Source organism: Ictidomys tridecemlineatus, chromosome 8 (genome assembly GCF_052094955.1).
Source record: "Ictidomys tridecemlineatus isolate mIctTri1 chromosome 8, mIctTri1.hap1, whole genome shotgun sequence".
Lineage (NCBI taxonomy): Eukaryota > Metazoa > Chordata > Mammalia > Rodentia > Sciuridae > Ictidomys > Ictidomys tridecemlineatus.
In genome coordinates, this window is record NC_135484.1 from 3,322,746 (window position 1) to 3,337,372 (window position 14,627).

General features: G+C 41.5%; 1 protein-coding gene across 10 annotated transcripts in view; it reads left to right on the forward strand.

The window, feature by feature from the left end:
- The window catches only part of Pde10a (phosphodiesterase 10A), a 508,658-nt gene that overhangs the window by 298,414 nt on the left and 195,617 nt on the right, over positions 1 to 14,627 (forward strand). For 3 of the 10 annotated variants that reach the window (XM_040283551.2, XM_078018763.1, XM_078018765.1), the window contains one exon: positions 13,114 to 13,241. The exons of the other annotated variants lie outside the window; for them this stretch is intronic. In XM_040283551.2, coding sequence (XP_040139485.1) covers positions 13,205 to 13,241 — 37 coding nt within the window. In that variant the 5' untranslated portion in view covers positions 13,114 to 13,204. The remainder of the gene's footprint in view (positions 1 to 13,113; positions 13,242 to 14,627) is intronic. 10 annotated transcript variants of the gene reach the window in all.

Here is a 14,627-nt window from a genome sequence, read left to right on the forward strand (position 1 = left end):
AACTCTATTCTATTTATGAACCTCTCTAGTCTTTGTAAGTATCTCTTTAACATATGTACCAATAATTCAATAATTTATTTCAAGATCAAATATATACAACTGAAAATCCAAATTCTTCAAAAATTTTTCAAGAGAATCTACTATCTTGTATGCTTTTTATGGTTTGAAATTAACCTGAAATAATAGAGTATGCATATTTTAGCTTACTGTTTTTGTCTTTTGAAGTATTTTTCTTTCAACACTCTAAAAATTTGAGTTTTAAGTATAACTGTACATTTTCTTATGCACTTGAATGGCTGCACTTGTTGAACACCCGTTCCATTGCTTTCTAGTTTGTTCTTTAACCTGCAGTTTATAACACATTATTATAGATGTTATTTAACTGGAGCAGATAGAAAACTCGATTTGACTTTCTGTGTATTCATCCATCCAGAAACCAGTTCTGCATGCCAGGCACTGTTACATGACTGGAGATGAATGTCATTCGTGTAAAACAAGTGAATAACGTGAATACCCATATAGTCACAGCCAGCCTGAAAAATACTAACTCAGTTTTCAAAGACCAAAACACAAAACAAAAACCCATGTGGCTTTCCCTTCCTCCTTCTCTCCATCCCTTCTTCTTCTGGATACTGAACTCAGCGCCTCACACATACTAACATACTAAGCAGGCACTCCACCACGGAGCAGGGGGGTGTAGCTTTTTATTTTTGGGTCTCCCTACTTTAAGCTAAAATGCAATGGTAAGAATAAAATGCTTTCCTAAATTTTAACCAACATGTTTTTAATGTAAAATAATAGAACCCTTAAGAGAAGAACTGAAATGGGAATTCCTTCTGATTTGTTCTCTCAGAATGTGAGCTAAGTTCTATAGGGAGCACAGAAACTAGGAGGCAGGATCTTACACTGCACTTCTCTGTCTTTTCTCATTGTTTTACCCAGTTAACCTTGTTTCTGTGCCTTGTCCAGGAAATAGAATTACATGCTATATAAAGACCTATATATAGTATTTTAATGGTAGAGCTCTATATGTTTGCAGTTGATGAAATTTTAATTTGATTTTTTTTTGTGATTTCAGTAGAGAAATGTACAGATGTGTTTACACAGGTTGACAGTATGTTAATCTGTCTTAAATATGTTCATTTTGTGGCCAGTGCTGATATGAATGGAATTGCTTTCTAGGGGAGTGGGAGATACTTGGGATTGAACCCAGGGGTGCTTTTCCACTGAGCTACATCCCTAGAACTTATTTTCTTTTTAAAAATTTGAGACAGGGTCTAATTGCTGAGGCTGACCTGGAAATTGTGATTCTCTTGCCTCAGCCTCTGAAGTCACTAGTATCACAGGCTAGTGCCACTGTGCTATGCAAGAACTGCTTTCTTAATGATTACATTGGAAAATAGGACATTTAAAAAAATGAAGATGTTTAAAGAGCTACATTTTTATGAATGTCTATTTTAAATATTTGTTGAGTACTTCCTTTGTATTAGAGCCATGCTAGAAACTTTGCACCCATTATCTCCTTGAGCATTCATAAAAACTCAGTTATGTAGTCAGGTAAATCATTCAGAGAGAGGTTGTGTTAGTAAGTTGGAGAGTGGAGATTCAAGCCCATACTTTTGAGACTCTAGAACCCAGGTTTTCTCTACTAAATGGTAGCTCACAAACTGTGAAACTTATGAGCTAATAACATTATCTTTCTTCGAGTTGAATGACATAGGTCCCCCCCTTTTTTATTTTGCTAGCTAAGAATACTAAAACTAAAATTATCATGATTTCGTTTTGGAAAAAAGAACTCATACCATGTGTAGTGAGACATCTTAGCATAAAGAACAGTGTTTCACAAAAAATGTATCATGGTGACCTGCACTCTTGTTACACGGCAGGATACTGCTGGGCTATGGGTTCTGTCCTGTCCTGCTTTGTCTTCCCAGTCAACTTCTCTTCCACTAAGGGAGGGCTTCAGTGAGGTGGGGGCAGTAGGAAAAACATCACAGACTTGGAGGTGATCGTCAGAACTCAGAGCTGGGGTTTATTTGGCAAGCATCGGATGCTGCATACTGCACTTGGTCCCTTGCCTGAATATGCTAGGCAATATGATATGTGGGAGAGTGTGTCTTTCTTATGTGGGTTTGTATTATGAGAAATTGTTGAATGACTGAATTGCTGAAATGAATATTAAATGATATTTAAAATTTTCCATATTTCATTTATTTTTCAGGCAAGAGTGAGTGGGAACATAAACATATGGCAACGTATTTTTCTTAAAGACAGAGAATTTTTAAAAACCTGGTTTTACTAGAGAAGTTAGAGATTAATTTTCTATTTATGAAAACATCATATAAGTTTTTCATTTTCTAGACCCCTTCTAATAGATGAGAAGATGTAGTTGAAGTGCAGTTTAAATGTAGCTTACAGTACTCTCCTTGGAATATATCTGAAAGCAGGGACCCAATGAGATCATAAAGCTAACTTAATTTTTTTCATGTCCCAGTAATTAATACCCCAAATTAATGTTTCTCTAATCTAGGCTGAGAAGGGAGGCTTAGGTCTGTTGCAAGAATAATATGTGCAAGGGTACAGACGAAGAGTTTGCTGACTTTATCAGTAGGGACAGAAGGCAACTTTCTGGTTATGATATCAGTATAAAGACAGTAGTTGAAATAAAGTCAACTAGTTTATAGGAGTGAAGAAAAAGTAAAATCTAAAGGTTTTGAGATGGATTTTGGTTTTGTTTGTTGGATCCTGAGCCTGCAAGGCCTTGAGTTGCCTTGTTTTCAGAAGTGCTGTTGTTGGGCAGTGTGTTCTGTCTAAGGCTGTTATGAGGTGTTTAACCTCATTTAACCTCTGTAGTTTCAGCTTGAATTGTAAAAGGCCAAAAATCATTGTTCCCCTTTCCTGGACACCATGTGAAGATCATCTCACATACATGTTTTTTCAAGTGGTACTTTCCCAAAGGCCTTATACCTTAGTTCTGTCACATCTGTCAGTTAAATAGGAAAATGAGTGATTCATAGCTTTCCTCTAGAGAAACCTCCAAAATAAATACCTGAAATACTTGTTGATAGGCTCAAGTCAGTTTAGCAAGGTCACACATGTCCATCTAACAAACATACTTTTTGGAGGAAAGGATGTAAATATAGCATTCTATTAAGTCAGATGCTGTAAGACTGACTAAATTCTGTTATTTCTAAGGATTATTGGACATTTTAGCAATGTGTTGATACTCTTTGTAAAACGTATAAATTGTGAGGCAAGTTGCATGTATTTGAACCCTTTCTAACTCTGAGATGCTCTGTAAAAATAGGGCTCCCTCTGCCTGGACCCTACCTGGTCTGGGACAGTGTTTTCCCTGCTTAGGCAGTTAGATGGGGTGGAGATGGAGCCTGCCAATGATAAGTTTCTTCCAGTTTTTACTTAATGAAATGTGCAGCATAAATTTTCCAAATATCCTGATAGTGTTAATAAAATCAAACAGTGAATTAAATGAGAGATTCCTTTGTCTACTCCTTTGTCCATCTGAAACCTGAGAGAGCCTGAGGAAGTTACCAGTTTGTTTTCCTTAAACTGTTTTTAAGGATGATGAATGTAACTACCAAATTGAAATTTGAGAGCAGGGGTTTGGTATGTCACTTTCTTTGAATTGTTCTCATGGCTTACTTCCCAAAACTTCTTCAAAAAATTGTTACTCCCCCATCTTGTCAGCCCTTCCTCCACAGAGAGTGCCCACTGTTCCACACAGAGGTGATGTGGCGAGAACAAACAGGACGAAACTCCAAGTCCCCCAGAGGCTGACATTCTATGTGCACTTCTGGGTTCCCAATCTCCCTCTATGGCACCATTTCATATATTTATATTTTATAAAAATATTTATATTTTATACAAAAATATTTATATTTTAGTTGAAGATGGACACAATACTTTTATTTTTTATGTGGTGCTGAGAATCAAACCCAGTGCTTTCTACATGCGAGGCAAGTACCCCAGCCCCTCTGTGGCACCATTTTAATGTTATTCTTCCATCTTGCAGAATTGAATGGGCACCTATCTGTAACTTATAAGGTACTGATTCTAAAGGTGGTGCTGCCTCAAGTTTTGCTAGCATGCAGTTCTCCACAGATTTTTAAGATACAGCTCCTGTGTTAATCAAGTTTCTATTACTGTAACAAAATACTCGAACATCAACTTAAGAAAAGATTTTATTCTTCTTCCAATTTTGGAGGTTTCAGAACATCGCTGGTTGACCCCTGTGTTTCTAAGGCCTGTGGTGATACTGTGCATCATGGAGGGATGTAGGCAGAGGAAGCTTGCCTAGCTCGTGGCTGGGAAGGGAAAGAGGAGGACACCAGGTCCCCCCATCTCCTTCACAGCATGCACACCTCCCATGGCTTAACGCTCCTACTGGTCCCACCTCATAAAGGTTCTGCCAACACCTGATAGCACTAAGTGAGGAGCAGACTTGAACACGGGGACATTGGCAGGTCATTCCAAATCCAGGCCCTGCCACTCCCCAGGACTGTCTTTTGGTATTAGCTCAGCATCTTATTTCAAGGTAAACATAGAAGACATATAAGAAAAACTGCTGTGGAATAATAATTCTAGATGTTGGCTTCCCATCAACATTTCAAATCAAGGGAGTGAACTGGCAGTTCAACTTTTGAAGCCAACTCACATTCTTTTGAAAAGTGATTTAAAACATCAAGAATCACCTACTGTGCTGGTTTCTGGACCTTACCTGCAATTAGATTCCTTAGTAAGTATAACATTGTAGTGTAATAGACAATATAATTTCCCAAATTGTGTTCCAAGTATTTAAACTATCATTTGACCCTTATAGATGTTTAAAGCACTTTGAGTTTTGCTTCCTTCTTTTAGGCCTTTTTAACATAAAATATCAGTTGTCTTCTAGGATATGGCTCTTTGCCAAACATGTCTTGGGTCTCTGAAGAAATGGGAAGATAGAAAAGGAGATATTAGAAAGCTCTGGAATTAATATTGGGCGGGGGGTAGAAGGAGAGAAGACTTCTTAACTTTTAGTGTCTGAATAAGAATTCAATTTTAAAGACAGTTTTGTATAGGTAGTAACTTAATGGAAGCATGGACTATTTCTTTCTCTTCAATGTTAACTGATTCCGTTGTTTTGTTGTTAATTACCTTTGGTCGTTTCAAATGCCTGTGGTAAAAATTCACAAACAGCAAGAATTCATTCTCCCCTAGTCTGGAGAGCAGAAGTCTGAAGTCAAGGTATCTGTGGTGCTCTGCTCACCCCGGAGGCTCCAGGGTAGAATCCTTCTCAACCTCTGCCATCCTCTAGTGACTCCAGGTGCTCCTGGGCTTGTGGCAGCACCAGCCCCGTTCTGCCTCCGTCTTAGCATTCTCTTCTTCTCTGTTTCTCCCAAACTCCCTCTGCCTCTGTCTTATAAGGACATATTTCGGGCCCACCCTGATAGTCAAGGATGAGCTCTTTTACTTAAAGTCAGCTGTTTGTAGTTGTTGATATAGGGGAGAGAGGGATTCACTCTGACCTCCCTGGTATTTGTATGGGCTCTTTAGCTGGATGTAGGAACCAAATTAGCACAAGGATGATTAAGAGGAAAAAAACCAACCATACATTTTATTAAACTTATATGTAGATGGAAACCTTTATAAGAAAGTGAAATCTGAAGAAATGACCAAAGCAAAATGCTTTTGTACTGTTTGGAAAAAGAACAATAAATTTGTGAAGAGGAATTATAGAGCATGTGGATCTCTGGATTAGGTAAATTCTAGGCATGCCACTAAAAAATAAGTGTGTGTGTTTGGGGGGGGCAGGGGCTTGGAGGTTCCTAGGGGAAGATAAAGGTTATTACAAGGGGCTTATTCAGGTTCATTACAACCTCCGTTACCACCCTCTGCTGATTAAGTCTATTTTCCAGCCTCCCAGAAGAATCTGTCTTTCTGCATACTGGAAAAGACAGGCCAAATGGCCCTCACTGCACCTCACCTTTCATCAACTTAGTATATATATCTGCTTAGACCATCTATAATCTCCGAAGAAGGATCATTCTGTCACACAACAGGATGCCACTATGTATAGCCCCAAACATACTTACCCTGGCCCAAAAGAGGGTGTAAATGTTCTCGATGTCTGCTTTCCTTGATATCTGGTAACTTAAGTACTTTGGCATAGGTCAGCTATTACAATGTGTCTTATGTCAAGTGATAAGGGGATAAGAGGGAAGAAGACAAATATATGTACTTAAAATTTATCTATACATTCCCAACAAGTTGTGAACTAACAACTAACAACTGCACCTAACAGGTGCAGTTCTCATTTCTGTAACTGGCCATCTCCTCGTAGCTGTTATTTATAACTGCCTTCTTCCACTACTCATTCCATATTCTTCTTGCCCACAAGCACCTTAGCCAGTCATGGGTCTTTGCCCATAGGGTCACCCAAACCTTCATTTCTACAAGACCTGGGCCATCAATGGTCCTGCCTGAACTGGATTATTAAGTTTCCATTTGACTTTAATCACAGGATATGGTGGCACTAAGAGGTGCCTGGAAGCACCTCTTGCATTCCAGACATCTTTTCCTTAACTCTTCTGTGTAGCCCTGAAGCAAGCAGGTGTCCAGGGAGTTGGGTCAGGACAAAGATCAAACCAAAAGTAACAAGTAACAACATTTAGTTTGACAGAGCCAGCAGAGACATGACAGCACAGGTTCCCTCTGTTCTGTTCCCCCTCGCAGAACAGTACTGGGTGAGAGTCAGTACTCCCAGTCAGGTGGATGGGCTCACATGGGAACCCATTTCACTGATGAGGAGTCCCAAACAAGAAGCTTCTGACTCTTTATGGGCCTGTTGGCTGTGAGGGGAAGGAGGAGTGGAAAAGTACTGAGTCAAAGTGAAGAGAAGAACATTAGCTGAGACCCCCCGGTAAGAAGGCCACTGAATGGAGGCACGTGGGTTTGAAATGAAGAAACATGCTGGCCCAGAGGTCTAGAGAGGGCTGAGTCCCTGACTGCAGTTCTTTTCAGCGCACCACGTCTTGTGTGTAGGGGAGCAGTGTTTCTATAGGAGGCCTGCTAGGCAAAACTTTGCAAGTGCCTATGGTTGAACCTGACAGATCACACAGAGGATCTGGACGTGGAGCTAGACTCATTAGTAGGAGTGGTAGCAGCCATTTCCTCTTGGCAATCAGGATCAGTCACCTCAGCCATTACAGTAACTCTCATTTTTGCTCATAGATTCAGAGGTATGAGGAGCCCAAAGTGGCTAAGTGGCAGTCATAACTTTGCGTTCATTGTGCATATTGTGCCTTATGGGGGAACACAGATTCTGTACAACTGAGCTCTCCTGTCCAGGAGCAGCAAAGTATGTGGTTGTGGGGGCAGGAAGTTTGGTAGTAGATCACTGTTAGTAGTAACATGAGTGGTGCTATTCTCCCCAGCGATTGGTTCCTGTAGCCATGAGTCTTGGGTGTGGGAAAACCAGCAGATCAATCCCTGTATTGGATGCCGGTTTAGGGCAAACACAGTCTCCCAGAAGATACTGACCTAGCTCCTCTTCTTCAGGATGATGGGGACATGGTTTGGTTGCTAAATTCCAGGAACATGGTCCCCTGCTACTCTTCATCTGTGATAAAGTGAGTTCCTTGATTAGAAGGAGTGCTGGGTAGAATACTGTGATGGTGATTACATTTAGGATCCACTTGAATAATTCAAGATAAGCTTCTTCTCTCAAAATCTTTAACCTTAATTTGAACTTTTACCAGATAAAGTGCTTTTCACAGGTTCCATGGATTTGATGTGGACATCTATTAGGAGTTCATTTTTTTTTTTTTTTACCATATTATCTGACTGTTTTACTTACATATTATTGAGAGGCAGTGAGATTAAGAGTGGGTACAGAATAGATGTTAAAGAATGTGGAATAAGGCAAGATGATTTGAAACATAGCTCAGGAACTAATTTACTGTGTAAACTTTGGCAAGTTATCAGATTTCTTAATCCTATATTCTGTAAAATAGGGATAATAATATCATAGGATTAATTTAAAGAGTAAATTATTTAATAAATGAAAAGTGATTAGAATATTGCCTGACACACAGTAGGCATGCCAGCAAAGGTTTACCAGTACTCTCACAAGCAGTTGGCTCAGAAAGACTGCATAAGCTCAGGAGCTGTGGAGGCTGCTCTTGATGGTGGACACATTTGTGGGATTGTTTATTGTACTCATGCAAGGTCACTGCGTTATTCATCACCTGTAGATACACTGGGAAGGCATCAAGAGAGCAGTGTTGTGTGGGTTTGGGTGGAGAGGAAATCTGCAGGAGTCAGGCTTCCCCATAGATAGACATTTTGGGCACTAATCTCATCAGGACCAGATTCCTTCCAAAGATCCCACCTCCCATTACTACTATACTGGGGATTCAACATGTGAATCTGGGGGTATAGAGATATTCAGGCTATAGCACTATCCCTTCATCAAAGTGTGGTGATGTTGCAGTTAACATTTAAATGGTCCCAATTATTCTCTATTGGGAAGATTTAAGTTAACTATTTTTATGAGCTGTAATATGACAGTTTAGAATTGAAACAGATGAAAGGATTTCTTACCTCCAGTTTCTCTCCTTGGTGTCACTGAGATAGATCTAAAAAGGAAATTAACATTTACTTTTTTCACCTATTTTGTAATTTATTATGTTAAAATAATACAATTTAGCATGTCCAAAATTGACTGCACCACTTTCTTTCTCATTAGGTAGCTATGCCACACAGGGATTCATCTTTAGTTTCATTCATTGCTGCCCTACCACGTAAGTGCAGCTGTTATATCTGTTAAGTATTTCTCAAATGTATCCCCATTGTCCTATATGGACATTACTCATTTTCTCTAAAATTCACTTTTGTAACAAGTCACATGTGTTAAAAAAGCTCATAGTAAACTTATTGGAGTTTGAATACAAGACATTGTGTAATCTGGGCCCTTGAGAAGCGTCAACCTCATTTCTGTCTCTTAGTTAAGCTTCAGCAACATTAAAGTCTATTTGCAGTTCTGTGCATATTCCATGCCCTTCTTGCACCTGTGTCGTCTTATGCTGGGATCCCTGTCTGGAAATTACAAAACCATTTGCTTGCTTGCTTAATTTCTTCTTACTAACATTCAGCTCAAGCATTGTTTTTAGAAATCATATCTGACTCCTTCCTCTCTTTGCCTATCTCCTGACTCTCAGTATTGGGTTCATGTATTCAAACATTCATTGATTTAAATATTTATAGGGGGATAGAGGTGTAGCACAAGAATTGAGCTCAATACCTAGCACTGAAAAAAAAAATTAAGATACCCACTGTGGACTTGGAATATATCAGTGAACAAAACAAAAGATCCCTGCCCTTGTGGTTCTACATTTGAGTCAGATAAACAGAAGGAAAAAAGTGAATAAAAATGAAATTATTTAGGATATTAGAAAAAAGCATGGGAAAAGTGCTCAAGTAGAACAGAATGAGGTGGATCAAGAGTTGGAGATAGAAGTGATATTAAACACTGTTGCCCCCAGTGAAGTGATATTAAGAGCTGAAGGAGGTACAGGATTTTTGTCTACATTGATATTTGCAAAAAGAGCAGAGATAATAATAGGGCAAGGGCCCCAGTATGGAAGCACACCTGGTTTACTTAAGAGAGGTCATGAAAGGCATTCCACACAGGGCTTGTGAGCACCACTACAAGCTCCTTCCTGTATGAGGTTGGGCAGCGTTGGAGGTTTTTAAGTAAATGAGTGAACTTATGTTGTGTCAGGGTGCTGTATTGTCACATAGACAGATGGAGGTTAGCCAGTAAGGAGCCTCTTAAAACATCTGGACGAAAGACGATGATGGCTTGAATGAGAGTATTGACTTTGGGGAAGGTGAAATGTCAGATTCTGAACCTGTTTTGAAGTTTGAGACAACAAGAGATGGCCTGATGGTTTTGGTAAGAAGTAAGAGAAAGTCACATCTGATTCTGGGATGCTCAGTGTCATTCTCCTTAATCCTGTGCCTCTGCCTGGTTATCCAGGCTTGTCTGTCTCCTACTCAACTCTCTCTCCTTCATTCCCCTGTCCAGTAGCTGACGAATGGACATTCCTGGCATCAGTCCTTTCCATGGGAGGAAAGGTCATTCTGGATGTAAATCTGTTTTTATGATTCTTCAGGTTAGACTCTCACCAGTTGCTCATAAAGAATGAGGTACTTAGCATGTCATGCAGATCCTGAAACTCTGTTATCTTTGGAGCTTTATCCTCTACCCCTTCTACATGCTCTTTATATATAGATTTTTTTTTTTATCTTCTAAAGATTTGATCTTACCTGGGAAGAGAGTATGTGCTGTTCCTTCTGCCTGAGATGCCCTTCCTGTCTTGCTCATCAGTGCATTACAAGACTGAATTTAGGTGTCCACTTGTCTGTGAGAGCCTTCTCTGACCTTAATCTTCCACCTAGTCTGGTACTTTTCTTCCAAACCTGGTGAATTATTGTTATACTTCTCATGCCACTGTTTTGTAGATTTTTGTGTGACACCATTCTGAGCACTCAATGGCAGGTGCATTAGTAATCTTTCACTATTAGCTGGCACAGGCCCAACACATACCTGCTTGACTTTTAGGCAGTTGAGGAATTAAGGCAGAAGTAGGTAGAAATCAGTTGGTCTTTATGTTAGGCATATAAAAACAAAAGTGGAAGAAGACAGAGTTTGGTGGTCCAGAAGGGCAAATGGGGTTGGAGGGAGTTGGAAGTTAGCCTAGTTTTCATGAAAGTATCGAGGGCCTTAGCAAAGGGGAGAGTAGCAGGAGACAAGGCTGCTTAGGAACAGATCATGGATGTGCTTGCATACCTCAAGAATTTTTCACTTTGTTCTGAAATGGTGAGGACCCGATGAAATACTTCTCAAAAAATCATACAAAAACCTGAAAAGACATGATTGTCATTTTGGTTCACATGGCATTTTGTGTCCATCCTACCTTTCCTTGGGTTGTAGCATTCACAGGAGAATCTATGAATCAACAGTACTTCTGGATACTTGCTGAGAAGGGAGGAATGGTAGGTAGAGGGACCAGTTAAGGATGTGTCTTTTTGTCCAGTATTTTAACAGTTCAGTAATCCAGAGGGGAAAAGAGCTTGTGTTTGTTGAGCTGAAAGGGATGTGGGTGGCTGGTGGCTGTGGGGGCCTCTTGCTTATAGGAGTTAAGAACTCAAGAAGCAAGGCCTCAGGGGCAGGGTCACATGCAGGTTCCATGGAGGTACCATGCCAGCCTGGGAGAGAGCAGAGAGCCTGCAGAGCTTCGCGGGAGGTGGCTGCATGCCCATGCTTTGGGCTGCCAGGGCTGGGCAGAAAGTGGGCAGAAGGAAAGAATGAAGGGAGGAATGAGGGAGAAAGAGGGAGGGAGGAAGTTAGGAAGAGGGAAGGGGGGGGAAGAAGGAAGTGAGGGGGCAAAGGAGGGAGGAAGTGGGGGGGAAGGGGGAGGAAGGTAAGGAAGAAGGAAGTGAGGAGAAAGGGAAGGAGGAAGTAAAGGGAAGGGAGGAAGGGAAGAGAAAGGGAAGGATGAAGGGGAAGGGAGGAAAGGAGGGAGGAAGGGAGAGAGGAGGAGGAGGAAGGAAAGGAGTAGGGAGAGAGGGAGGAAGAGAGGAGAAAGGGGAAGGGACGAAAGGAGGGAGGGGAAAGGAGGAGGAGGAGGAAGGGGAGGAAGGGAGGGAGAAAGAGGAAGGAAGTAAGGGGGGGAAGGGAGAAGGAGGAAGGAAGTGAGGGTGAAGGGAGGGGAACGGGGAGGAAGGGAAGGAAGAAGAAAGAGAGAAAGAGGGAAGGGGAAGGGAGGAAGAGAGAAAGGAGGAAGGGGAATAGAGGAAGGGAGGGGGAAGAAAGAGGGGAGGGGAGAGGAAGGGAGGGAGAAAGAGGAAGGAAGGGAGGGGGAAGGAGGGAGGGAAAAGGAGGGAGGAAGTGGAGGCGAAGGGAGGGGGAAGGGGAAGGAAGGAAGGGAGGAAGGAAAGAAGTGGGGGATTAAGAGGAAGGGAGGAAGGAAGTAGACGGAAGGGGGAGGGAGGGAACACTTCCGGCAGTGACGTCACCGGAAGTGGCTGCCACCTGCTCTGTTCTGTGGTGCAGTGTGGTGCTGTGTGGTCTCCCAGGCGGTCTTGGCCTGCTGGGTCCCACAGCAGCGAGGCCAACCATGGCAGGTGGCGTGGCGTGGAGGATGGCTGGGGTATGCAGCTTAGGTGACTAGGAGGTGACTAGGGCGGCCTCCAGCGCACGGGAGACCAGGGTCTTCCCAGCCGGCCATGCGGGCCCAGGCCTCTGCCTCCTGCCTTCCCTGCCTTCCCTGGACCTCGGGCTCCCGGGCACAGAGGCCAGGAAGACACGGCCGAGAGGGGGTGAAGGAAGATGAGCCAGGGAGGGACAGCGGAGGGACAGTGCTGTGCCCTGCCCCTCAGGGCTGTGTGCTCAGAGCACCTCTGGCCCAGCGGGAGGACCTAGCTTCAGATTGTTTAAGCACTAAGTTACATGCAGGTCATGAAACAGGAAGCCTGGAGGTGGGGTGGCCAAGGGGGGATTGACTCAGTGACTGGCATCCTCAGGGGCCATGTCGTTGTGCTGCCCAGTCGGCTACTTGGTACAGTTCTGCTGCTGGCAGAACTAGCTATAGGCCTGGCGTACATTGCAGGAAAGAGGGGCTTTTTTTTTTTTTTGGTCATTGCACCTGAACAAATGCGATGGAGAGGAATGAGAGTAAATTAGGATTCATTCTGAGCTGGACGAGATAGTATGACCCTTCCTGAGGGGGGCAAATGGTGGCTAGCAGTATTCTGAACAAAGGCAGTAGCAGTGGGTAGGGTATGGAAAAGGCCAGAATAAGTCAGGAATGCCATGGAGGTAGGATGGACAGATCTTCGCTGTCCTGTGCATTTAGGGACTGAAGAAGAGGGTGGATTGGAGGATGGCTGGGGTATGCAGCTTAGGTGACTAGGAGGAAGAGGATTTTACTAAAAGATGGGATGCAGAAGAAGGAGGAGTAAGGATTCAAGGATTCAAGGAAGTTAAGGTATATTGATGCTGAGAATTATCTGATGGTTACTTGGTTTTTTTGTTTGTTTTTTGTTTAGAAGCTAATGGTATAGATGTAGAAGTCATCCACAGAGATGTTACAGTTGAAGAGATGGGGGTAGAGAAGACTTTGAAGGAAAAGAATGTAGAATGAGGATAGAAGAGAGAAAATCTCAACATTTAACAGGTGAGTACAGGATACTAAGCTAGCCAAAAGAAATGCAGAAGGGACATTCAGAGAGATAGGAAGCAGCTCTTTGAAGTTTTGAGTTTTAATCTCCAGTTTATTAAATTTATCAATTGACTAAAACTTGCTTTATTTAGATATTGAATTGATTTTGACACTAGGCCCCAGGCAATTCCCCACTGCATCCTTGGCAGGATTTTATTGTATTAAAATTTTATGGTATTTTACATTGGATGGGTTAATTTTAACACTTTTTGAGGATTTCCTTGAAGTTCTATTAGTTCATTTTGTTTTTCATAGGACATTTGGTCTGCTTAAGAATGTATTTGCTTTAAGCAAATTGATTATTGACTAATTTTTTTTTGATATGTTATGTAGGAGAAATTTTCAAGAAAGTGTGGAATCAATTAGCAATATCTGATAATGCTGAGACCTAGGAAGATAAGGGCTAGGATAACAGTCATAAAACTGAAATAATGATATTTAAGAGTTTGGGGGAATTTTTTTTTAAATGAGTGGTTTTATTGTAGGCTGAGGGCTGAACTCATGGGGTTATGATTAGGAACGAGTTAGAATTAAGGACACTAAAGTAAGTACAAGTCTACTCTTTATACTTTGTTGGTAAAAGAAAAAAACTGAATGTGTGTTGGGTTTACCAGGTTTGAAAGAAGTTTTGTTGTTGTTGATGATGATATTTCAGGGTTGGTGGAAATGTGAGCATATTAAAAATCTATTATCAGGGAGTATATTTTGAAGACATGAAATATAGCGGGGAGAGTAATTAAGTGAGCAAGGCAAAAGAGGAACTAAACCAAGAAGAAGAGCTAGCTGGGTTTAGAGAGAATGGAAAGTGGGTAGAGGTTCAAAGAAATGTTGAAGCAGAAAGATGAAGAGTCCTCTTGGGGGAAAAGAAGGTCAAATTATGTGTCACAGGATAATGATGTGTCTGAATGCTCAAGGGTAATGAACAGTCTTGGCTTGGCTATTGTGGGATCAGGACAGGGAGTTGTCTATAGGGAATAAAAGAATTAACAGGACTGAATTTTAAACTCTAACCACTGAGAAATGCTAGTGAAGAGAATTGGATGGTTGAGTTCACCTTGCATTGGGTTTACACAGGGAATTCTGGGGTACACACTGGGGTGTCAATGAAATAACTGGCAAAGGTTTTCAGATGGTTGAGGAACAAAGTGAAGAGAGACAGAGTATACAACTGAGAGCACAGACCAAGCTCAGGAGTAATGAAGAATGACATGTGAGGATAGGATGATGCGTTCACAGAAGGAATTTCTGTCATGGGAGAGTGGGGACAGTTTTTCTCTTATCCATGGTTCAGAACAGCTGATTTCTGACCCATACAGAGTTGTATAGAATTAGTTAATTGTG